Raw genomic sequence first — 27,251 nt, 5'->3', positions numbered from 1 at the left:
CTATCTTCTCCTCAGGGTCTGCCTCCCTCTGTCCCTTCTCCCCTTCTCATAAGGACATCAGGCCCTTGGATTAAGGGTACGACCTCCTCTGGTATGACCTCATTTTGACTTCACTATTGCCCTCACTATTAGGACCTCAACATATCTTTTGGGCGGACACATTTCAATTCATAACACAGCCCACGCCCAGGCCAGGGCAACCCCTGAGGATGTGGCCACCTGCCTCCAGCCTCTGGGTCCCAAGGATGCTCCACTCCTCTCTTCTACCACCAGAATGTCCTGAACTTCCCTGTCCTCCAGGGCGGCTCGCCTTCTGTCACCTGGGCTGGTGGGCCCCGAGCAATGCCTCTGCCCACAGCCCATATCAGCTCTCCAGGGGCCTCTCCTCCTTCTGGGGGCCACATCCTGCCTCCACAGCCTTGCCTCGTCCCCGCCCACACCATCACCACACACACACTCATCGATGGCCCTGGGACCATGATCGCCCCTATCCTGGCTGCCCTTTCTCGGCCAGCACAGAGGAGCAGTGCTGCAAGGCTCAGGCCAGGTGTCCAGGCCTACCTTGGCCTGGGGTCTCTGAAGGTCTTCTGTGCAGCCTCATTCACTAGGCCATGGGTAGCTTCAGCCAGCTGCCTGGGGACTTCCCAGCTTGGCTGCAGCTCTAGCCTGGGTACCCAGCTCTATGGGATTAGTGAGTATTAACCTCAGGGCCTAATGTTTTAGCACCAGCTCCACCTGAGACAGAGAGCAGAGGTGACCAGACTAGCGGAGGCGTAACGTGCCACCCTGGCCCTCTACGCAACTGAAGGACTTTATCCCTGCTGGGTGCTGCCTGCCGCCATCAGCTCTCTTTGAAATTACGTCTACGAGGACACCACCTTGTCCAAGTTCACGCCCCTTCCTGGCATCTTAGTTTGCCACGGCTGCTGTAACAAAGCACTGAAGATTACTTGGCTGCCATGACTATCCAATGGTTATGGAACCTAGAAGCTCACAATCAACGTGTCGCGGGGCCGAGCTTTCTCTAAAATCTGAAGTGGCTGCCAGCACCACCTCTGCCTCCCACTCATGGCCGTCTCTCTCTCTGTTCAAATTTCCTTTCCTTGTAAGGATGCCGGTCATATTGGACTGGGGTCACTCATCATTTGGAAATAGAATCTTTAAAGCTCCTTTGAAGTTCACATCCATAGGACCAGGGGTCAGGACTTGAACATGTCTTTTGGGGGACACAATTCATCCTATGACACCAGAGTTATCTGCATTCAACCCCTGGTCACTGCAAGGATATGACAGCCCTGCTGTCTCACCCCAATTCAGAGTGACCCTCAGGGGCTGCTCCAGCCCCAGAGCTCCCCTGGAGGTTCATCTGAGGCCATTGATGAGACGACACCACAGCCCCACTTCTCCTCTAGCCTCGCCTTCATTCCTTCCCTTCATCCGTGTTGCTCTCAAGAGCCCCATAGACCTCCTGTATCCTCATTTTAGGAGCCCAACCTGTAACCATCATCCTCCCCCCTCCAAGAAAAACCACATACAAGACATTAAGAGTAAATTAGAAAAGAGAACCAGAGCGAGCAACACTAAGGATATGGAATTCAGCTTTGTGGGGGTGGGCTGGGGAAAGATCATTAGGAAGTGTTGCTTTTTTCAGAGGACAAGCAGTATTCCTCTGCCTTCCATTTGTGAGCACAATTCAGGGAGGCTGTTATTGGCAGGCATTAGGCAGCCCAGTGGCATGGTTTCATGGGGGAAGGGGAAGTCAGAGGTTAACAGAAAGCCCTGTGTCCCATCAGGAGTCTAGTGTTTGCAAGTGACAGAGAACCCATTCTAAATGCTTACTGCTTAAGCAGTCAAGGAATGTATTTGTTTATAGAACTGAAAAGAGGTAGTTTTTGCTTGGGACAGGCGGTTGGTCTATGGCTGAAAAGATATCCCCAGGATTTGACCTCCCCAATATCTCTCAACTCCATTTCCTGTATCCTGACCTCATTCTCAGGTAGCTTTCTCCTCTGGATGTCAGGGTGGCTGCAGCAGTTCCAACCTCCCATTAGCTTTTCTCAGGCAGGAGATGGTGGGAATGGAGCTCGGAGACCTTCAGATAACAGCATTGCTGTCCCTTACACAGCCAGACCACCCAGTGCTCTTGGCAGCTGTCTACAAAATAACTCTTGATTCTTTCATCACTTATATTTCTGTTCTAGAGAGGTGGATGCGGTTTTGAGGTACCTGAAACAACAGTGTCATGCCCAGAAAATTGGCATTGTGGGGTTCTGCTGGGGCGGCATTGCTGTCCATCACGTGATGATGACATACTCGGAATTCCGGGCAGGGGTGTCTGTCTATGGTAAATATGCCATGAACATATTTACAGGATGAAAATAAAAGGGAATGAATAGTGACCTTTACCACAGGCCTCTTTTCCCAAGATCTAAGGGTCCTGGGTACAACAGTAAACCCAGTATCGCAGAGGTGTCCCATCCGAAGAAAATTTGCTTTGAAAATCTGAAAGCCAAAGTGAAGGTTTGCGAAGCAGTTGCCAGAGGATGTCACTGGGCCTAAAAGACATGAATTCTGACATTGTAATTTTGGGACTGACCTGGGGCCTCATTTGTTTCACCTAGGGTGAAGGGGATAGATCTAATTAGAGTTCATTTATGTGATGATTACTATCAAGCAGTATTTCTATGAGCAACATCTATGAAAATAGTTTTCCAAGATACAAATTATTTTCAACCACATATGCATACACATACACCCAAACAAGAAAGAGAGAAAGAAAAGGAAAACCCACTTTGAAATGTAAATAGCAACATGCACAATTCAACCGAAAGGCATCATAGCAATGCAATGAGCATATTCTCTCTCTTTATAGAAACTGCACACCAAGTTCATGATACAAAAACATTCAGACCAAAAAGATGTTGCCCAAAAGGGAGGCACACAAGGAGCCACACCTTCCTTCATAGTTGTCTATTGTAAGGTTATACTCATCATTCTTGTTTGGCTTAAAGGCTTGTCATTGTGGTATTTTTACTTACTTTTAGCATTAAATAAAGGCCTTTACATATTTACCTGCACAAAAAGAAATACACTCTGCAAATCACCAGTTGCCACTGGGTGCTCTGGGGCTGGCAGGCGGGCTTCTGGTCTACCATGCATCTGTGTGCCTTAGCCAAAGGCTCCCCCATGTGGCTGCCTCACCTCCCTCTGGCTGCTGTTGGGCAGTACATAGCTGCCCAGCAGGACAGGACTCAAGTGGCCACTTAATGGGGCCACCTCTCCTGTGGCCCCTGCCTCCTCGAGAAGAGAGAGAAGGGACGGGAGGCCAGCCCACTGTTCTCGATTCCTAGTCAATAATATGTGTGCTAGGAAGATCTGATTCAATAAGATTCTACTTTAGATTGATTTTGTAGGCCACGTCTCTGGAATTGCTATAAAAAAGAAAAATAAGTAGAACGCCAAAAGCGTATGTTTTACTTTGAAAGATCAAACCTGATTCACGTGTCTCTCTAGGATATGTGTATGTAAATTATTCTCTCTATGTCCTTGTTCCCGTTCTTCAGGCATTATCAAGGATTCTGAAGACATATACAGTTTAAAAAACCCCACGTTGTTTATTTTTGCCGAAAATGATACTGTGATTTCTCTTGAACAAGTAAGTTGGTGTCTTTCCACTTCTTGCTTGTATTTTTAATAACTTGGTATGCCATTTGGAGGGAAAAAGTCCTAAAGCATTTGTTGCTACAGATACTTTAAATTCTAAAGATAAAAATTGGAATATAGACTGTAAGTTTTTGTTATATCAATGTTATGTTTTTTGAACTTGATAAATGCACTTAAGTGATTCATAAGTGAATGTTCTTGTTTTTAGGAAATACACATGGAAAATATTGAGTTTTCAAGGAATATGATGTATACAACTTACTCTCAAATGTTTAGAAAATAGATAGATGGATAGATAGAATGATATGGCAAATGAGGCAAAATGTTAAAAGTTGGTAGATCTGCGTATCTGGTATGTTGGTATTATCTGTATGTATTCTATAGTATTTTGGGAACTTTTGTGTAAATTTGAAACTATTTCAAAATAAAATTTAAAAAAATTTAAAATTCTAATCTCAAATTATACTAGGGTGACCATAATTAAAAAAAAAATATGTAAGAAGTGTCAGTGAGGATGTGGAGAATTGGAATTCTTCTGCATTGTTGGTGATAAAGAAAAATGTCCCAGCTGCTGTGGAATAGTTTGGCAGTTCCTTAAAAAGTTACACATAGAATTGCCATATGACCTGCAAATTCCACTGCTAGATGTATACCCCGAAGACTGGAAACAGGGACTCAAACAGATACTTGTATACCAGTGTTCACAGTGGCATTATTCACGATAGCCAAAAGGTGAAAGGAATGCCCGTCACTAGGTGAGTGGATAAACAAAATGTGGTATCTACATAAAATGGAATAGTCTTCAGCCATAAAAAGAAGTGGAGTTCTGAAACATGTTACAAAGTGGATGAAACTTGAAAACATGCGAAATAAGCCAGTCACAAAAGGACAAATACTGTAAAGATTTCCATTACGAGAAATTTCCAGAATAGGCAAATTTGTAGAGCTAGAACTCAGATTAGGGATCACCAGGGACGTGGGGGCGGAAAGGTTGGGGAGTTATTGCTTAATGGGTTCAGAGTTTCTGCCTGGGGTCATGAGAAGTTTTGGAAATCATAGTGCTGATGGTTGCATAACATTATGAATGTAATTTTGAATGATGCCATGTAAAAATTGTTGAAGTGAGAATTTTATGTTATATGCATTTTATCACAATTAAAAACTTCTAAAGATGGAATTAGGGACGTAGAGTGGAATTGTAATACCCGCCCCCCCAAAGAGTTAAGCGCCATGGCACCCTCTGCCCTGACAGGCAAAGGGGTGACGTGGGCCTGGACTGGCTCCTGTGTGGAAACAGGCACTGCCTTTCACTTGAATGTGTAACCCACGAATTGCCAGCTGCTCTCCCTTCTGTGACCTGAAAATACATGGGCACACCCAGTCTAGTGAGTTGATAAGTAAAAAACAGAAGACCGTTCTGATACAAAAGCTGTCTTTTAGAAATTACTGTTGTTAATAATAATCAGTATATTGTATTACATTAATACAAATGATTTCAAATAATTGGTATAGTACCATTATTATATTGTTATGAATTCTGTCCTTTGCCAGAGGTAAGAACTGTATAGTAATAAATTAACAGTGTAGCTATGGAATTTGCCTATAATTTAAAGCATTGATGTTATATCTCTATTTGGAACATTTATAGATGATTTGGAAAATGGAAAGACACAAAAGGGTTAAAATAAGATCATGTAATCTCTTGCATAACAGGTTGCTTTGCTGACCCAGAGGTTGAAAAAACACTGCAAAGTTGAGTATCAAGTTAAAACATTTTCTGGGCAAACCCATGGGTTCGTGCATAGAAAGAGAGAAGATTGCTCACCCGAAGACAAGCCCTATGTTGAAGAGGCCAGAAGGAATCTGATTGAATGGCTGTACAAGTACATTTAGCAGTGGTCAAGTGCAAGCTTTCGCAAAAGAGCTTTCATTGAAAAAGTTGCTTCTAAATACTTAGATTGTTTGGCTTAATTATATAAAGTAGATCAAAGAATCTTAAAATTCCTGATTTCACCTGAAATACAAATTCCTAGGAAATGATCATGTATGAAATGATTAAATTCATTTTTAACATGTACATAGAATTAAAAATAAATTCTTAGGTCAGTACTTGCCAAGGTTGAATGATGGAATAATATCAGAACTGTCTGAATGATAGAATAATATCAGAACAGCCTAAGTCTGGCCTTCCTGATCTTGCTTGGAATACGTCCCTAGAAGTGAGTGACTAATGCTGCAAAGCTGCAAAGCACATGAACTGCAAACTCAAATAGATCAAAAGCCCTTCTTAATTAGACATTTATCTTACAGAGTGAAATTTGTCATGTTCATATATTGCAATGTGAGAAGGATTGAGATTAAAAATAGGGTTCCATTGACCTAATTATGTTAAGCTAATAAATTTATTTTTTGAATTTTTGAATTTGCAGCTTTTTTTTTTAATTAGTAGAAAATGATAGGGATTAGAATTCCCATCCCACTCTCTCCCAGGCATTGGGTTTCCCAACACCAGCATTGTTGGGTTCCACGGGCCAGGACTGCATCCAGATTCTCTCATGTGTTCAGAGTGCTGGTGGTGGGAAGGTGAAGTTGGAAAGCATGAGCGCTCCTTCATTTACCCTCTTTCCCTGCATTTACTAGGGGTTGTAGGTTGAATTATGTACCCCAATAAACACATGTTTTTAATCTTAATCCTTGTCCCTGTGGGTGTCAACCCTTTTGTAAAGAGGACATTTTGACAGTCCTAGTTTTGGCTAAGTTATTTTTAGTTACGTTATGGCCAACTAAACCAGGATGAGTCTTAATCTGGATTACTAGGGGCCTTATAAAAAGAATGCTGAACTCAAAGAAGCCAGAAAGCCATGAAGTGGGAGGCAGAAGTATAAGCTGAGGAACCCCAAGGATTGCTGGCAGACAGCACCAGAATATATAGACTCTAGAAGAAAGCCAGCCTTACTGATATCTTGATTTTGGACTTCTTCCAGCCTCAGAACCATGAGACAATAAATTCCTGGTTTTTGGACCAAGCCATTGTGTGGTATTTTTCATAGCAGCTGGCCTGGAAACTAAGACATTAGGTATGTGTGTGTGACTTTGGACATAGGTCATAAGCTCGCAGAGCCTCAGTTTTTGCATCTGTCAAATGGACGTGATGGTACCTGAGCAGACTTATGTACCCCAAAAAACAGGTTCTTAAACTTAATCCATTCCTGTGGGTGTGAACCCTTGTACAGAGGACCTTTCGATGAGGTGACTTCAGATGGGTCTTAATCCTATTACTGAAGGCCTTATAGGGAAGGTCATGGAGAGAGAGAAACACCACTGAAGGAGCAGCCAGAAGCTGAAAGTCAACAGAACCTGGAAGAAAAAGAAGAGGCTGTCATGTGCACTACCCTATGATAGAGGAGCCCAGGATTGCCTGCAGCCAGCCTCAGAATGCCAGGCTTTGGGAAGAAAGCATCGCCTGATGATGCTTGATTTTGAATTTCTCCTAGCCTCAAACCATGAGCCAATAAATTTCCAGTCTTCAAGCCAACCCATTGCATGGTATTTGTTTTAGCAATGAAGAAACTAGAACAGTCCTTTTGCATAATGTCCTGAAGATGAAAGCACCTTGCCCTGCCCCCTGGGCACTCAATTGAGAATCTCCAACAGCTGCTGAGAGATACTCCTGGGAAATTGCTCTCATTTACCCAACCTCTCAGTAAACCTTGAAGTGGTGCTCCGGTTGGTATTACCTGTTACTAGTACCTGATGGCCAGAGAAGTAGGCAGCCAGAGTCTCCAGAATAGTCAGGTTGGAGTTGCCTAGGGAGGTGTAAAACTTATGAGAGCATGAACAAAGGTTGTGGGTGGTATCATTTGGGCTGGACGTCACTATGGTGAACTTCAGGGCCCTGGACAGTCTTGCCTTGCTGGTGAGCAGGCTGTGTGACATTTTACAGGCCCCACATGTCCTGATACTTTATACCAGCACTGGTCAATAGAAATATCATGGGAACCATATGTGTCAATTTAAATTTTCTTACAGCTACTTTAAAAAAGTTTAAAAGAAACAGGAGAAATAAACTTTAATACATTTTCTTTAACCAACTACATGAAAAGTATTATCTCCACAAATAACCAATATATTAATGAGATGGTTTACATTCTTTTGCTGGTACCGAGTCTTCAAAATCCAGTGTGTGTTTTCTACTTACAGCACATCTCAACTTAGTGGCTAAATTTTTATCAGAAATACATGAGATGTGTTTAGATTTCATAAAATTTACTGCTGAAAAAGCAAATAACCAAGTTGTTCCAAACAGGCTTAAAAGCTTTCTAATAGTTGAATCTAGTACCAAAAAAATAATTTCCCTTTAAAATTCACATGCCACATTGACAAAACTGGTGCATCCATTTTTGGCAGCACTGATTTTACTTGGAAGCGAAAGCCTATCCATTTCAAAGCTACATCGTTCCGAATTAAGGAAATTCACTAACTCTTGAGTCAATTTGATATGATTAGCATCGGGGTCAGAGGGGTCTAGCATACACTGAAAAGCTGCTCTACATGCATCAGTATCAACAATGCATTCTTCAAATTTCTCTTGTAGTTTGTGCAGGAAAAGTATTCTACACTGCTCCAAATTAAATTTAAATTATTTAAAATAAAACGTCCATTTCCTCATTCATACTAGCTACATTTCAAGTACCCAGTGGCCATGTGTGGCCAGTTGCTGCTGCATCGGACAACAGGTCTATAGTGGTGAACACACGTAGTGTCCTCTAGCTGCCTCCTTGTTGACTTCCCGTCGTTCCTCTTACCCCAGGTGACAGCCAGGCTCTGTTCTCCACTGGGACTCCTGGGAACAGCTAGTCCCATCCCGATTCCAGCCCAGAGGTTGTCTTTATTGGGTGTGATTGAATAAGTGGTGCCAAAAAAGATACATCCACATCCTAACTCCAGAATCTGTGAACATGACCTTGATAAAGGGTCTTTGTTGATGCAGTTAAGTTACGGATCTCTAGATGAGAACATCCTGGATTCAGGGGAGCCCTAAATTCAATGACATGTATCCTTAGGAGACAGAAGAGGGAGACAGAGACACAGAGAAGAAGGCCGTGTGAAGCTGCAGGCAGAAATGGGACAATGGCTTGTGTACTGATGTCATATCTAAGAACTCATTGCCTAATACAAGATCCTGAAATATCTCTGCTGTTTTCTGCCACCAGTTTGTGATAATTTGTTATGGCAGTCTCAGCAAATGAATATGCCAGATAAGCCCCTCAAGCCTCAGCCAGATTTCTATCCCTCCCCCGGGCCCCATTTGCCTCTCTGAAAGGCCAGGAAGGGGTTTCCCCTCCCCAGCCCCTTTGGCTGCTGGCCTGGTCCAGGCAGGGTGCTCCCTCCATCAGCTTGGCCTGGTGGGGGTGAGAGTGGGATTTTGCTTAGGTCTTGGGCTGAGGGAGGGGTAGTTTTCATGCCACAGTCAGTTTGGGGCAATTTCTTATCAGTCCGAGGGCTTCTCAGCACTTCTAGTTGTGGCCCTTCTTCTTCTTCTTTTCCAACCTGTTTTATTGTGGAGGATAACATAATATAAAAAACACAATAAATATCAAAGTACGTTGTAATAGGTAGTTACGAAACAGATTTCAGAGTTTGGTATGGGTTACAGTTCCACAATTTTAGGTGCTCGAAGACACCGAGACTGAAAGAAATACCAGTATAATGATTCAGCAATCATACTCATTTGTTAAATCCTATCTTCTCTTTTACAACTCCTCCTTCTCCTTTGATGCTTGTCCCAATCTTTAGGGACTATTTGGGCTATGCCCATTCTAACTTTTTCATGTTGGAAATGGGTGTCAACAATATGGATGGGGGATGAAACTAGTTGATGTTCTGGAGAGGCTGGGCTCTCTGGGTTTGGCCTAGGAAACCATCTGGAGGTTGTAGATTTCTGGAAAATAATCATGGTGCATGAAACTTTTGTTTCATGATAAAAGCCCTAGGTGTTTTTAAAGATTGATAGGAATGGTTTTGGTAGGGGATTGGCAAACCCTGGTGATTAGCAATATATAGCTGAAGGTAGCGTAAGAATAGTCTCCAAAATAGACCCGACTCTATTTGAGCTCTCTTAGCCTCTGATCCCTTATTTTGTTACATTTATTTACCCCCTTTTTGGTCAAGTAAACGTTGTTGATCCCACAGTGCCAGGACCATGCTCATCCCTGGGAGTCATGTCCCATGTTGCCAAGGAGACTTTTGCCCCTGGACATATGGCCCTTCTGTTTTGGAAGACAGGCAGCTTCAGGGGACCACCTCCTCTCCTTCTTTCCCTCCAACACTAGGGCAGCTGATGTCCTAGGAGTGGGTCCTGCAGAGTCCCATGTGTGAGCAGCAGGAAGCCACGAGGGCTTCAAGAAAGTTACAAGATGATATTTGCATTTTAGAAAGATTAAAGTAGGGCCCCTCAGATGGAGCAAGTACAGAGAGCAGCGATGTAATCCTGACTCAAAGCAGGAGAAGGCAGAGGAGAGGTGGGACTAGAAGGCAGAACTGATGGACAGAGGAAGTGATTGGACAAAGCTGGCCTGGACAGGGCAGAGTAGAGGCAGTTCACACTTCTACCTAGAGATGATCCAGGACAGGGAATAGTGGAAGGGATACAGGGCTAGGAGGAAGAAAGAAAGCAGGACTGTGGGGGAAAAGAATGTCCAGTCTAGAGTTATCAATCAGACTTTCTTGGACTACAAATAACTGCTCTATTTTTGTTAAGGAGGGAAATCTTTCCCATAGGTCCTCAGCTAATTTTCCCTTATGTGTCATGAGGTGGCTGAGGAGGTGATCATCAGCTGAAGGAAGTGAGATGGCCACGATTGGATTCAACCTTGACTCATCCTGAGGGGCTGTAGGAAAATAGAACCAACAGGAGATATCTGTAAATAGTATGAGATTTTATAGCCGTGTCTCACACAACTGTGGGGATGCATGAGTCCACATCCTGTGTGGCAGGATGCAGACCAACCCTAATGAAGGGTTTCAGTGAAGTCTCCCAGAGAGACTAGATGATTGAAATGAAGATGAAAGTTCTCTCTTCCGAATGCTGAAGTCATTACCTCTTCTTTAAGAGCCTTCAACAATTGGATTAAATGCCTTTCATTGCAGAAGACAATTCCCTTAATTGATTGTAGATGTAATAAGCAATAAATGCAATCAAACTACTGATGACTTAAGTCTATGAAATGTCCTTGCAGCAACAGTCAGGCCAATGCTTAGTTGACCAGATAACTGGACACCATCACCTGGCCAAGATGACACATGAAACTAACCTTCACACTCTCGTGGTAGTTTGAAACTGTAGTGTATTCCAGAAAAGCCATGTTTTTAAAATCCTAATCCAATTCTGTGGGGCAACCACGTTCTTTAAAACCTAACCCATAATTAGGGTGTGACCTTTTGGTTACATTGTTTCCATGGAGATGTGACCCACCCAATTGTGGGTGTGAACTTTTGATTAGATCGAGTGTAACCCTGCCCATTCCAGATGAGTCTTAATTATTTTGCAGGAGTCCTTAAAAGAGCCAACACAGAGAGCAGAAAGTTAGATGCTTGGAGATAGAGAGAAGTTCAGAGAAGAGACACTTGGAACCAGCAACTGAAAGTAGTGAAATCCAAGAGCAAAGGGCTTGCGGGCAATGCCATGTGCCTTCCCAGCTGACAGAGAAACCCCAGGTCCTGCCTTTCCTCCCAGAAGGTATCCTCATGTTGGTGCCTTAATTTGGACATTTTTGTGGCCTTACAATAACTTGTAACTTAATAAATCCCATTTATAAAAGCCAATCCATTTCTGGTATATTGCATTCTGGCAGCATTAACAAACCAAAGCATATTTTGGTCCCAGAAGTGGGGTGCTGTGATTTGCAAATACCAAACATGTTAGAACAGCATTTTTAACATGGATAAATGGGGAGATTCTGGAAGAATTGTGAGGAGATGACTAGGAAAGGCCTGGACTGCTTTGAATAGACTGTTGGTAGAAATATGGATGCTAAATGTTCTTCCAATAAGGCCTTAGACAGAAGTTATGAATGTGTCATTGGAAATGGGAAAAAAAGGTGATTCTTATTTTAAAAAGGCAATGAATTTGGCAAAATTGAGATCTGATGTTAGATGGAAGGCAGATTTTGAGTGCGCTGAGCTGGGATATTTAACTAAAGATATTTCCAAACCAAATATTGAAAATGAAGCCTGGCTGCTCCTTTCAGTTTATAGGAAAATGTGACAGGAAAGGGATAAGCTGAGAACTGAACTCTTGGGTGCAAAGAAACCAGAGACTGATAGTTTGGAAAATTCTGAGCTTTGGGAAAATGAAACCTCGGAGAACATTGCCCCACATGAGGATTTAATCAAACACGGAACCAGTCAACCATATCAAGACAAGCCAGGATTGGAGGTGGAGTTATCCAGAAAAGATTTATGGAAAGTCCCATTGTCTGATGGCTTTGATCCCTGTATGCTACATGCTTCACCAGCAAATTTTTTGCAAGATCTGTATAAACAGGGTCACCGCCAGTCAAAGGACAGAAAAGGGACAGATTGAAGGAAAAATTACTTCAAAGGTGGAACCATGTCAGCTATAGTCTGGAGCCAGGATGTCTCAGACAGGTGAGCAGATCATATACACGTGTGGAGATAGTGAGTTTGCCTCAGAAGCAGAGGGTGGGCCTTCTGCTTCATTTCTCAGGAAGAATGTTGCTACCTCTGGCCTCAGAGAGTGTAAAGCACATTCCCTAGGGATTGAATGGAGCCTAGCAACCATCTCATTGCTCTGGAGGAGTTGAGCACGTTTCCCAGAGATGGCTGAGAGTCTGGGTGCTATCCTGATGCTTGGAAAGGGTGGAGCCAATAATGAAGTGGTCTTCCCAATGTTGCAGCCCTCATCCTAGTGTTTAGAGAGAACAGGGTTGTGCTGGTTTGAAAGGATTTATGTACCCTAGAATAGCCATGTTTTAATCCTAATCAATCTTGTGAGAGCGATGGTTTCTTCTCATTCCTATTCAGTACTATAGGTTGGAAATGATTAGTATCTCCACAGAGATGTGACTCAATCAATTGTGGGTATTAAACTTGATTAGATGGAGACATGTCTCCACTCATTCTATGTGATTCTTGATTAGTTTACTGGAATCCCTTAAAAAAAGAAGCCTTTTGGAGAAAGCTTCAGAACACCATAGAACCATGGAGCAGAGACCATCAGCTAGCGACTTTTGGAGATGAAGAAGGAAGACACCTCCTGGGGAGCTTCATGAAGCAAGAGGCCTGGAGAGAAAACCAGCAGACACCACCATTTTTGCTATGTGCCCTTGGAAGATTTTTTCTTTTTTGGGGATGGGGGGGTGCATGGTCCAGGAATTGAACCCAGGTCTCTCACATGGAAGAGAAATGCTGAACATGATCAGCCTTCTTGAACAAGGTATCTTTCCCTGGATACCTTAGATTGGACATTTCTAATCTTGTTTTAATTGGGACATTTTCTCAGCCTTAGAACTGTAAACTAGCAATTTATTAAATTCCCCTTTTAAAAAGCCATTCCATTTCTGGTATATTGCATTCTGGCAGCTAGCAAACTAGAACAAGGTCCACTGTGTAAGTCCTTGGAATGTGTGGGACTGCTGCTCTCTCAAGCCCCAAGGATAAATGATTCAGACTTCGAAGTCTAATGGAGATTATCCTGTAGGTTTTTAGAATTGTATGGAACATTTTACCCAGACAATAACACCCCATGTAAATGGGAACGTGTATCCTATGACTGTCCCTCCTTTGTATATAACAGCTAACTTAGTATATAACAGATAAGCAGATTCTAAGTATCTCAGTCCATAGTCAGAGGAAAATTTTGCCTTAGAACAGACAATGCCCATAACTGACTTTGATGAGATTTTTGCTCTGGTTTTGACTTTGTATTGTATTTGCATTGCTACTGAAATAGTTTAAGGCTTTTGTGATATTAGGATGGAATTAATGTATTTTGTATATGGAAAGACATATCTTTTGGGGATCCAATGGGTGGTATGTGCTGGTTTGAAACTGTTGTGTACCCCAGAAAAGCCATGTTTTTAAAATCTTAATCCAATCTTGTGGGCAGCCATGTTATTTTAATCCTAATCCAATATTAGGTTGGAACCTCTTGATTAGATTGTTTTGATGGAGATGTGACCTACTCAATTGTGTGTGCAACCTTTTGATTAGATGGAGATGTGATCCTGCCCATTCAAGGTTGACCTTAATTAGTTTGTTGGAGTCCTTAAAAGATCCAATACAGAGAGCAGAAAGTTAGATGCTTGAAGACAGATAGAAGAAGCTGAGAGAGGAGACCACTGGAACTGGAGCTGAAAGCAGTGAAACCCTGGAGGAAAGGACCAACAGACATCACCATATGCCTTGCCAGTCAACAGAGAAGCCCATGTGATGGTCTTGTTTGTGTGTCAACTTGGCCAGGTGGTGGTGCCTGGTTGTCTGGTCAGGAAGCATTGGCCTGTCTGTTGCTCTGAGGACATTTCATGGATTTAAATCATGACCACGTTGCCAGCATCCACAGCTGATTGCATTTGCAATCAGCTAAGGGGAGTGTCTTCTGCAAAAAGTAACACTTAATCTAATCACCTTAAGGATTTTTGGGGGTGGTGGTGGTGCGTGGTCCAGAAATCGAACCCAGGTCTCCCGCATGGAAGGTGAGCATTCTACCACTTAACCACCCATGCACCCTAACCACTGGATTGTCTTCAGAAGAGACAATCACTCTTCCTGCTTCAGCAAGCCAGCCTCTCCTGAGAGTTCACTGAGGACTTCATTGGAGCTGCCAGCTCATGGCCTGCCCTACAGATCTTGGACTCTTATATTCCCACGGTTGCATGAGACACTTAAAATTTTTATATTTACGGATATCTCCTACTGATTCTGTTTCTCTAGAGTGTGCTAGCTAATATACTCCAGATGCTATCTTTCCCTGAGAAGCTATCCTCTTGTTGGTGCCTTAATTTGGCCATTTTCATGGCCTTAGAATTGTAACTTTACACCCAGAAGCCAAGAGAGGAGGCCTGCAGACATTGCTGTGTATCTTCCCATTGACAGAGAAACTCAGATGAAAGCTAGCTCCTTTCCTTTGAAGAACTATACATTTTTAACTAAATACATCCCCTTATTAAAAGCTGATCCATCTCTGGTGTGTTGCATTCTGGCAGCGTTAGCAACCGAAAGAGAGTGCACTATTTTCCTATTACTGTTGTAATTAATTATCACAAATTTAGTGGCTTAAAACAATGCAAAGTTATTTTCTCACAATTCTGTAGTTTAAAAACCCAGGATTACTCAGATGGTTTCTCTGCTGGGTTTCACAAAACAGAAATCAAGTTGTCCATAAGCTGGGCTCCTATTGGGAAGTTTTGGCAAGAATTCACTTCCAAGGTCATTCACTTTTTTGGAAGAATTTAGTTCCTTGTGATAGTGCTGAGATCCCTTTTGCCTTGCTGGCTGAAAACTGGGAACTGCCCTTAGCTCCTAAGACCTCTCTTCAGTCCTTACATGTGGCCTGTACACCTCAGAGCCAGCCATGGGTATCATTTGTTTTGGTGTTTAAGGCCTATGTGATTACATTGAGCCCATCTAGATAATCACCCTATCTTAATGTAAGTTGATTAGTAATCTTAATTACATCTACTAAATTCCTTTCCAGCAGTATCTAGATTAGTGTTTGAATGGCTTAATAACAAGGCAATGAGAATCTTAGGGGGACATCTTTAGAATTTTGTCTGCCACACATTGGTAAGGCTGGATGGGCTGCCAAGGGATCTATAAATGGATGGGCTGCCAAGAGGTCTATAAGTGGGAGCATAGAGTTTGAGAATTGACCCTGTTAGCTTCAATTACATCTTTGAAGTCAGAGTTCAGATCATCTGTTAAATAAAATGTCTTGCCAGATGCAGATTTTCAGTTCCTTATATTAAAAACATATACTGGATACAGCTGGAAACAGAAGAAGGGAATGGTGGATTCAAATTATGTAGTGTCTCTATGACAATAACACTCTGTCCTTTATATCACATGTCATAACTTATTTACTTATCAAGAAATATTTTTTTTATGCTAGGCCTTGAGGAAAAAATGGAAGCTGCCTTCAGGGGGTTTATAAGCTGTTGGGCAAAAGACAATAAAAGGTCCTCAGAAGTGGGAACATACTCATATGAAAGGAATATATAACACCATGGGAACATACCCAGGGCCCCAGCCCTCAGGGAAAACTTCCTGATAAAGAGACATACAAACTGAGATCTGGAAAATGCGGGGTCAGCCCAGTGAAGAGATCAAAGAACAAGGAACAGAGAAAAAAATATGATGGAACTGAGACACAAAAGAGCTGGGGGTGGGGTGGGCAGAGGTGCCAGGAAGAGGGGCCGAGGGTGAATTGGGTAATTGACAAGGGCAAGGCCTTCCTTGTTAACCGCATTAGTGATATCCCATTTCATCCTAGGACAGTGAGCAGACGTTGAAGGGTTTTAAGCCAGAGAATGACATGATGAGGTCATGCTAAAGCAGATCCAAGTCTACATATGGTTAACAAGAAAAAGATAAAAATTAAGTTATAACGTAATATTCATTGTATATCACTTGACACAATAGATATGATTTTATAGAATACTTTAAAATTAATTTAAAATTTTTTAAAAACATAACAACAAACAAACATTCTTACCATATGATCATTCCATTCTACATATATAATCAGTAATTCACAATATCATCACGTAGTTGTATATTCATCACCATGATCATTTCTAGAACATTTGTATCAATTCAGAAAAGAAACAAAAAGAAAACAAAAAAATTCATACTTACCCCTCCCTTTCATTGATCACTAGCATTTCAATCTGCTAAATTTGTTTTAACACTCATTCCCCCTATTATTTATTTTTAATCCATATGTTTTACTCATCTGTCAAAAAGGTAGATAAAAGGAGCATCAGACACAAGGTTTTCAAAATCACACAGTCACATTGTGAAAGCTATATCATTATACAATCATCATCAAGAAACATGGCTACTGAAACACAACTCTACATTTTCAGGCAATTCCCTCCAACCTCTCCATTACACCTTAACTAAAAAGGTAATACTTAATAATGTTCAATGCATAAGAATAACCTCCAGGATAATCTCTCAACTCTGCTTGGAATCTCTCAGCCATTGACACTTTATTTTGTCTCATTTTGCTTTTCCCCCTTTTGGTTGAGAAGGTTTTCTCAATTCCTTGATGCTGAGTGCCAGCTCATTCTAGGATTTCCGTCCCATATTTCCAGGAAGGGAAACACCCCTGGGAATCATGTCTCACATAGAGAGGGGGAGGGCGGTGAGTTTGTTTGTCATGTTGACTGAGAGAGAGAGGCCACGCTTGAGCAACAAAAGAGGTTCTCTTGGGGGTGACTGTTAGACCTAATTTTAAGTAGGTTTAGCCTATCCTTTGCGGGGTTAAATTTCAAATGAACAAACCCCAAGATTAGGCACTCAGCCTATTGCTTTGGTTGTCTCCACTGCTTGTGAGAATATCAAGAATTCTCCACTTGGGAAAGTTGAATTTTCCCCCTTTCTCATGATTCCCCCAAGGGGACTTTGCAAATACTTTTTTATTCAGTGTTCAAATCAGTCTGTGATTTATAAGGGCATCACTCTGGACAAACCTACAAAATCTCATGCCCTACCCAAGGTTCCATATAGTTATGGTGTTCAATTAAGCTGTCCACATAAATTGTATTAGAAACTGCACTATTCAAAATATAAATTTTGTACCAAATAAACATTTTTTGCTTTAGTCTCACACATAAGTTAAAATTTTAAAATATTAATTACCAACACAATAGGTATTATTTTAAAGTTATGAAGTGATATTCATTGTATCTCACTTTACACAATAGATATGATTTTCATTTAGATATAAATCAAGTTTTTTAAAAATTTAAATGCGGAAGGAATTTGCCATGAAAAGATTCTTGTATTGAATTAATTATTTGGTAATTCTTCCCAAAAAACCATTATACCCTCAGTTTGTTGCTCATATATAGTCTCCTTTATCTAATAGTGGATTTGCTTAAGGAGACACACTTGAAATTGAAAAATGTTCTAATTATACATCCACCGATCTACCTATGACAAAAATGAGATAATGCTCCTTATGGATCCCAACAAAATACTCCAATGGTAAATGCCAAAAGGATTTCATGCTTTTAGGGGACCAAAGAAAAATAACTTGTTTAAAAATGAAAGGAAACCAATTACTAAGCATTCAGTTAGATATTCATGACACTGGCTTATACTACCATTTTGACTTTTCCTCAATGGGTAAGCAATAAAGCCCCTGAAATTCTGAGTACTAGAGGTAGGAATTGGGGGTGAGTGTGTGGAAGGTAGAAGAAAAGTTTCTTATTCTCAAGTTCCTTCATTTGCAAATTGGGTATGATATGCTCTACTTTACAGGATTACAATGAGGATTCAATGTGTTAATACAGCGGTTCTCAAATGTTTTGGTCTCAAGATCACTGTATTATTTTGTTTGCTTATGTGAGTCTTTTTATTTAATAGGATCTTTATTATGAATGGTCAATGTTAAAAATGTGAAACATGAGAAAAAAAATTCCTGTATTAAGTTTGTTAAGCTGCTGGAAAGTAAAATACCAGAAATGGAATGGCGTTTAAAAGGGAATTTTAAAAATTACAAGTTTACAATTCTAAGCCTATGAAAATACCCAAACTAAGGCCTACAGGGAAAGATACTTAAATTCAAGAAAGGCCGATGTGTCTGGAACACCTCTGTCAGCTGGGAAGACTCATGACTAGGATCTACTGGTCCCTTGCTCCTGGGCTCTGCTGTTTTCAGCCTCTGCTCCTGTGGGGATTCCTCACTTTGCTTCTCCAGGGCTGGCTTCCATCTTTTGGTTCCCTTGACTCTCTCCACGTTCTGGCTTGCTTAGAATCTTATGGGAAGGCACACCGGCAATGTCTGCTGGGCTCCAAGCATCTCCAACTATCTGTGTCTCTGGTCTCTCTCTCTGTCAGCTCTCCTCTGAGGTTTCTCCAAAATGTTTCCCCTTTTAAAAGGACTAAAGTAAACTAACAAAGACCATATTTTTTTAAGAATATTTTTATTGAGAAATATCCACACATGTACAGTTCAACCATATTATACAATCAATGGCTCACAATATCATCACATAGTTATGTGTTCTTCACCAAGATCATTTTTAGAACTTTTGTATCACTCCAAAAATAGAAATAAAAAGAAGGAAGACTCATTGTTCTAGCTTGCTAGCTGCCAGAATGCAATGTACCAGAAATGGAATGACTTTTAGAAAGGAGAATTTAATAAGTTGCTAGTTCACAGTTCTAAGGCTGAGAAAACGTCCCAATTAAAACAAGTCTATAGAAATGTCCAATCAAAGCCGTCCAGGGAAAGATACCTTGGTTCAAGAAGGTTGATGAAGTTCAGGGTTTCTCTCTCAAGTGACAAGGCACATGGCGAACACAGTCATGGTTTCTCTCTAGGCCGGAAGGGCACATGGTGAACACGGCATCATCTGCTAGCTTTCTCTCCTGGCTTCCTATTTCATGAAGCTCCCCAGGAGCCATTTTCCTTCTTCATCTCCAAGGATCGCTGGCTGGTGGACTCTGCTTCTTGTGGCTACATCGTTCTACTCTCTCAGAATCTCTCATTCTCTGAAATGTTTCCTCTTTTATAGGATTCCAGTAAACTAATCAAGACCCACTCAAATGGGTGGAGACGTGCCTCCAGCTGATCCATCTTAACAACCACTCTTGATTAAATCACACCTCCAGGGAGATGAGATAATTACAGTTTCAAGCACACAATACTGAATAGGGATTAGAAGAAACGGCTGCCTTTATAAAATGGGATTAGGATTAACACATGGCTTTTCTAGGGTACGTACATCATTTCAAACAAACACACTCATATATCCCATACACCCTACCTCCCCACATTGATCCACAGTATTTCAATCTACCCAACTTTTACCCTTTATCTCTCATTATTATCTATCTCCCTCCCCCCCCTTTTTTTAAAAATTCATCTGTCTATAAAACTCATCCATGCTCCTGGATAGAAGGAGCATCAGACACAGCGTTTTCACAATCACACAGTCACATTGTATAAGTTATATCTTTATACAATCATCTTCAAGAATCAAGGCTACTGGAACACTGTTCAACAGTTTCAGGTGCTTCATTCTAACCACTCCAGTACATCATAAACTAAAAAGGATATCTATATAATGCATAAGAATAACCTCCAGGATAACCTCTTGACTCTTTGAAGTCTCTCAGCCACTGAGACTTTATTTTGTTTCATTTCTCTCTTCCCCCTTTGGCCAAGAAGTCTTTCTCATTCCCATCATGCCAGGTCTCAGCTCATCCCCAGGAGTCAGGTCCCATGCTGCCAGGGAGAGTTAGTGGTGAGGGAAGTGAGTTCAATTGTGGAGTTGTGCTAAAGAGAGAGGCCACATCTGAGCAACAAAAGAGCCTCTCTGGGGGTGACTCTGAGGCATAATTATCAATAGGCTTAGCCTCTCCTTTGCAGGAATAAGCTTAATAGGGCCAAGCCCCAAGTTTTGAGAGCTCAGTCTATTGAATTGGTTGTCCCCACTGCTTTGAGAATATCAGGAATTTCCACAGGGGGAAGTTGAATATTTTTTTCTTTCTCCCCAGTCCCCCAAGAGGACTTTGCAAATACTTCTTTATTCTCTGTCTAAATTGCTCTGAGATATATTGGGGCATTACACTAACCTGTACAAGCCAACAAGATCTCACTCCCGATTCAAGATTCCATGTAATTATGGTGTTCAAGTAAACTGACCATACAATTTAAATTAGATAATGTCCTACCAAAAATATAAAATTTGCACCAAATAAATACCTCTCCCTTTGGTCTCACACTGAGGTAGCAGTTTGAAAATATGGGCCATATCATTCTTATTATTCTGATTTACCTTAGTCCTATCCAGATAAGCTTCGTTCATATCTCTAGACAAAGTCAAGACCCTTCTTGAATGAGTGTAGTCACAACTCCATCTAATCAAAAGTTCACACACACATTTGGGCCTGTCACCTCTGCATGGAGATACCTAATTAAAGTTTTCACCCTACAATATTGAATCAGGATTAAAAGAAATGGGTGCACCCGCAAATTGGATCAGGATTAAAACATAGCTTTTCTGGGGTACATAATAAATTCAAATTGGCCCCAATCCTTTTATAGTCTGAAAAACTATTGAGGATCTGAAAGGTATTTTGTTGATGTGGATAACAGAATGAAACTAATAATAGTTCATAATAATGAACATGTTATGTAGTAATGTAGATTCCTTTTGTGGAAAATAAATATAATTTCCAAAAAACTAAACCTACTACCAAATTGTTAAATCACCACTAATCTCATCAGAAGAGTCTTGAGAAGCTGTCCAGCTCATGATGGGTAAAAGTTTTCAAAAATCAGAATTTTAGCTTGAAAACTCAAACTTTTACCTTTGATAGCAATTACTATAACTTATTCTACTGAAATTGACAATCTCATTTTTGAAAAAATATCTGCCATAGACTCAAATCCAAATGACTAGTTTGCTAGTCACTCTTTTTTTTTTTTAATTTGGTAATCGTTTTATTATTTTTTTTAAATTTTACTTATTCATTATATTAAAAAAATTAACAACAAACGAAGAAAAACACTCTTAACATATGATCATTCCATTCTACATATATAATCAGTAATTCACAATATCATCACATAGTTGCATATTCATAATGATCATTTCTCAGAATATTTGCATTCAGAAAAAGAAATAAAAAGACAATAGGAAAAGAAACAAAATGAAAACAGAAAAAAAAGAGATTATGCATACCATACCCCTTACCCCTCCCTTTCATTGATCACTAGCATTTCAAATTAAATTTATTTTAACATTTGTTCCCCCTTTTATTTATTTTTATTCCATATCTTCTACTCATCTGTTCACAAGGTAGATAAAAGGAGCATCAGACACAAGGTTTTCACAATCACACAGTCACATTGTGAAAGCTATATCATTATACAATCATCATCAAGAAACATGGCTACTGGAACACAGCTCTACATTTCCAGGTGGTTCCCTCCAGCCTCTCCATTATATCTTGAATAACAAGGTGATATCTACTTAATGCATAAGAATAACCTCCAGGATAACCTCTCGACTCTGGAATCTCTCAGCCATTGACACTTTGTCTCACTTCACTCTTCCCCCTTTTGGTCAAGAAGTTTTCTCAATCCCTTGATGCTGAGTCTCAGCTTATTCTAGGATTTTTGTCCCATGTTGCCAGGAAGGTCCACACCCCTGGGAGTCATGTCCCATGTAGACAGCAGGAGGGTGGTGAGTTTGCTTATTGTGTTGGCTGGAGAGAGAGGCCACATCTGAGCAACAAAAGAGGCTCTCTTGGGGTTGACTCTTAGGCCTACATTTTAAGTAGGCTTGACCTGTCCTTTGTGGGGTTAAGTTTCATATGAACAAACTCCAAGACTGGGGGCTCAGCCTCTAGCTTTGGTTGTCCACACTGCTTGTGAGAATATCAAGAATACAACTTGGGAGAAATGCAAATCAAAACCACAATGAGATATCATCTCACACCCACCAGAATGGCCATTATCAACAAAACAGAAAATGACAAGTGCTGGAGAGGATGCGGAGAAAGAGGCACACTTATCCACTGTTGGTGGGAATGTCAAATGGTGCAACCACTGTGGAAGGCAGTTTGGCAGTTCCTCAAAAAGCTGAATATAGAATTGCCATATGACCCAGCAATACCATTGCTGGGAATCTACTCAAAGAACTTAAGGGCAAAGACACAAACGGACATTTGCACACCAATGTTTATAGCAGCATTATTTACAATTGCAAAGAGATGGAAACAGCCGAAATCTCCATCAACAGAAGAGTGGCTAAACAAACTGTGGTATATACATACGATGGAATACTATGCAGCTTTAAGACAGGATAAACTTATGAAGCATGTAATAACATGGATGGACCTAGAGAATATTATGCTGAGTGAGTCTAGCCAAAAACTAAAGGACAAATACTGTATGGTCCCACTGATGTGAACAGACATTCGAGAATAAATTTGGAATATGTCATTGGTAACAGAGTCCAGCAGGAGGTAGAAACAGGGTAAGATAATGGGCAATTGGAGTTGAAGGGATACAGACGGTGTAACAGGACTAGATACAAAAACTCAAAAATAGACAGCACAATAATACCTAATTGTAAAGTAATCATGTTAAAACACTGAATGAAGCTGCATCTGAGCTATAGGTTTTTGTTTTGTTTTGTTTTGATTTTACTATTATTACTTCTATTTTTTTCTCTATATTAACATTCTATATCTTTTTCGGTTATGTTGCTAGTTCTTCTAAACCGATGCAAATGTACTAAGAAATGATGATCATGCATCTATGTGATGATGTTAAGAATTACTGATTGCATATGTAGAATGGTATGATTTCTAAATGTTGGGTTAATTTCTTTTTTTCCGTTAATTAAAAAAAAAAAAAAAAGAGAAGGGGTAATTGGAGCTGAAGGGATACAGACTGTACAATGGGACTGGATATAAAAACTCAGAAATGGACAGCACAATACTACCTAATTGTAATGCAATTATGTTAAAACACTGAATGAAGCTGCATGTGAGGTATAGGTTTTTTGTTTTTGTTTTTGTTTTTTTTCTTTCTATTATTGTTTTAATTCTTATTCTGTTGTCTGTTTATTTCTTTTTCTAAATCGATGCAAATGTACTAAGAAATGATGAATATGCAACTATGTGATGTTATTAAGAATTACTGATTGTACATGTAGAATGGAATGATTTCTAATTGTTTTGTTAATTCTTTTTTTAATTAATAAAAAAAAAAAAAAGAATACAACTTGGGGAAGTTGAATTTTCCCCTGTTCTCACCATTCCCCTTCGGGGACTTTGCAAATACTTTACCACTCACTGATCAAATCACTCTGGGATTCATCAGGGCATCACTCTGGACAAACTAACAAAATCTCATGTCCTACCCAAGGTTCCATGTACTTATGGTGTTCAAGCAAGCTATCTACATAAGTTATATTAGGAAATGCACTAATCAAAATGTAAATTTTGTACCAAATAAACATTTTTGCTTTAGTCTCACACATAAGTTGAAATTTTAAAATATTAATTACCATCTATTTTCAGCACCGTGCAGTAATGACATTCCTTTGTTCTTCTTCATGCAAAAAACATTTTTTTAATTTGTACATTTAGTCACTATCATTATACACTCTAGGCATTCCTAAATTATACCAACTCAACCTTTATTGTCTATTTTTCTTTGTGATTTCATTTATATCCCCAGCCCTCCTCCTTCTATCATTCTCACATGCAGCTTCAATTTTAACATAATTGCATTACAGTTAGGTAGTATTGTACTGTCGATTTCTGAGTTTTTATATTCAGTCCTGTTGCACAATCTGTATCCTGCAACTTCAATTATTCAATATCTTACCCTATTTCTATCTCCTGATGGTCTCTGTTATCAACGAAATATTCCAAGTTTATTCACTAATGTCAGTTCATATCAGTGAGAACATACAGTATTCGTCCTTTTGTTTCTGGCTAATCTCACTCAGCATAATGTCCTCAAGTTCTATCCATGTTGTTACATACTTCATAACTTTATTCTGTCTTACAGCTGCATAATATTTCATTGTATGTATATACCGCAGTTTGTTTAGCCACTCATCTGTTGATGGACATTTTGGTTGTTTCCATCTCTTTGCAACTGTAAATAATGCTGTTATAAACATTGGTGTGCAAATGTCCACTTGTGTCCTTGCCCTCATGTCCTCTGAGTAGATACCTAGCAATGGTATTGCTGGGTCATTTGCTAGTCACTCTTTAATGTAAAAATGGAGTTCCACAATGAGTGACTAGTTTGGCTTAAGACCATGTTATATGGAGTTGGGGCAGGAAAATAGCATAGGGAGGTGTGGAATTTACTTATTCCTCCAGAGCAGCTAGTAAATAGCCAGACAGTGTTTGGAACAACTGTTTGGGGAATATCTGAGATCAGACTCACATTGTACATCAGTTTGGAGCAGGTGGATTGACCCAGATCACAGCACAGAATTGTAAGTAAGGCCCCCAAACTGCAGAGGCTGGAACCTTTTCCCCACTGGCATGGCAGACAGTGTTGGAGACACTTTCCCATGGGAAAAAAAGCAGTTAGTACTAGGATCAAAGGAAGATAGCTCAACCAAGCTCCAATTGGTTTTAATTAACAAATTTGGACTGCTAAATACAAGCTCAGAACACAGATAAACCCAGAGCAAGCAAGAAAATAACCCTGAGGCTCTCCTGTCAAAAAGGAGGTGGGGCTGACACACACACACACACACACACAACACAAAAACCAGAAGTTTTTGGAGTCAGGTTAGCTCAAAATACTGGAAAAGGGTTGTACCCCAAGAAAAAGGACACATAAAGCCAGGTACCAGCCCAGCTCTTGACTGGTGTGCCAGTTTGAAGCTATTGTGTACCCCAGAAGAGCCATGTTCTTTAATTCTCACTCAGTATTGCTGGGTGGGATCTTTTTTATTGTTTCTATGGAGAAGTGATCTACCCAGTTTTTAAAGGTAACTTTTACTTAGGTGATTTCCATGGAGATGTGTTGCAACCCATTCACGGTGGGTTGCTTACTGGAGCCCGTTATGAGGGAACCATTTTGGAAAAAGCTTAAGAACAAACAGAGCCCATACAGCCAGAGACCTTTGGAGATGCAGAGAGAAGGTGCCCCTGGGGAAAGCTTATGAAATGAGGAGAGAAATTTAGCAGTTGCTGCATGTTCCTTCTTAGCTGAGAGGTGTCCAGAACCCAAAGACCCCAGCAGATGCCAGACACGGGACATCCCATCTGACAGAACTGTTCTGGATGGCATCAACCTTTCTTGAGTGAAGGTCACATCTTGTTGGTGCTTTAATTTGAATATTTTTACAGTTTTAGAACTGTAAACTTGCAAATTATTGAATTCCCTTTTTAAAAGCCATTCCATTTCTGGTATATTGCATTCCAGCAGTTTACAATCTTAAACAACTGGCAAACTTGGGGGCTGGGGACTGGCTCTGGAAAGGGATTTCTTATTTATTTACTATCTATTCTAAGTAGCTCATTAGAGAAGGCCTCAGGTATTTTCAATTGTTAGCACTGACCCAGGCCAGGGCAGATTTAACATATGTCTGAGAGACAAAGTAATTAATCAAGTGAAGGAGATAATTCCCTAAAGGGTATATTCTCCCCAAGAAAAGGAGGGAGCATGCCCAGCTCAAGTGATACTTATTTAAAGAATTCAGACTCCAGGGGCTGCAAAACTGAAATAGTTTAAGTTGGCCTTCTACCTCAGCCTTTGGTAGGACAGGTTCTGTTGAGAATTAAAGGCACCACACCACTGTACACCAGCGGGGAGTCAGAGGCTGACAAGCACCACTTGCTGGTCAGGATTGGAAAAGTACAGAGTCAAGAGGCTTCACAGGAAAGTCTCACAATCTGCTGGGTTCCAGTCTCAGGGAAACTTGATACCAATTACACCCTTGTCCTGAGACCTGGACCTGTCTGGTCTGGGAAAATGTGATTGGGTTTGATAATACCTGGGGAAACTCTCCTAAAAAACAAAGCTCCATATAGGAAGGGAAAGAACCAGAAAAACAAGAACTAAAACATTCTTAACAGTTAAACAGAAGCTATGCTAGAGGTCTAGAATAAGTTGAACTGAATGCAAAAGGACAGATAGAGATCAAAGCCAACCAACAAGAAAATCATAGATAAAAGAGTGAAAACGGCCTCCAGAATAAACTAATCAAGGAAATCAGATACCAAGACACCAGCAAAAAATTATGAGTCGTACTAGGAAAAATGAAGATATGGCATAGTCAAAGGAAAAAACTAACAATTTAGATGAGATGCATGAGTTGAATCTACAATTAAAGATGTTCAAAGAAGCATGCTAAATCAAATAAAAATCAATTTATTGAGTTGAAGGAAGATATGGCAAAAGAGATTAAGGGCATAAGGAAGACATGAGGTGACCATAAAGAAGAACTCAAAAGCTTGAAAAATCAAGTGGCAGAACTTATGGGAATGAGAGGTAAAATAGAAGAGATGAAAAACACAACGGAGACATACAACAGCAGATTTAACGAGGCAGAAGAAAGGATTCATGAACTAGAGGAAAGGATATATCAGAAATCCTACACACAAAAGAACAAATAGAGAAAAGAATGGAAAAATATGAGCAGGGTCTCAGGGAACTGAATAACAACAAACAACATGAAGCATGAATAAACATGTTATGAGTGTCCCAAAGGATAAGAGAAGGAATAGGGGGCAGAAAAAATAATGGAGGAATTGATTACTGAAAATTTCCCATCTCTTATGAAAGATATAAAATTACAGATCCAAGAAGTATGTATATCCCAAATGGAATAGATCTGAATAGA

At 40.4% G+C, this 27,251-nt stretch overlaps 1 protein-coding gene across 1 annotated transcript in view; it reads left to right on the top strand.

The window, feature by feature from the left end:
- The window catches only part of CMBL (carboxymethylenebutenolidase homolog), a 28,348-nt gene extending 21,994 nt beyond the window's left edge, over positions 1–6,354 (top strand). The window contains exons 4-6 of the mRNA XM_077116851.1: positions 2,202–2,344; positions 3,564–3,655; positions 5,377–6,354. Coding sequence (XP_076972966.1) covers positions 2,202–2,344; positions 3,564–3,655; positions 5,377–5,556 — 415 coding nt within the window. The 3' untranslated portion in view covers positions 5,557–6,354. The remainder of the gene's footprint in view (positions 1–2,201; positions 2,345–3,563; positions 3,656–5,376) is intronic.
- Positions 6,355–27,251: the final 20,897 nt, after the last annotated feature.

The sequence above is a fragment of the Tamandua tetradactyla genome, chromosome 9 (genome assembly GCF_023851605.1).
Source record: "Tamandua tetradactyla isolate mTamTet1 chromosome 9, mTamTet1.pri, whole genome shotgun sequence".
NCBI classification, from domain to species: Eukaryota; Metazoa; Chordata; class Mammalia; order Pilosa; family Myrmecophagidae; genus Tamandua; species Tamandua tetradactyla.
This window is presented reverse-complemented; position numbering and strand designations above follow the sequence as displayed.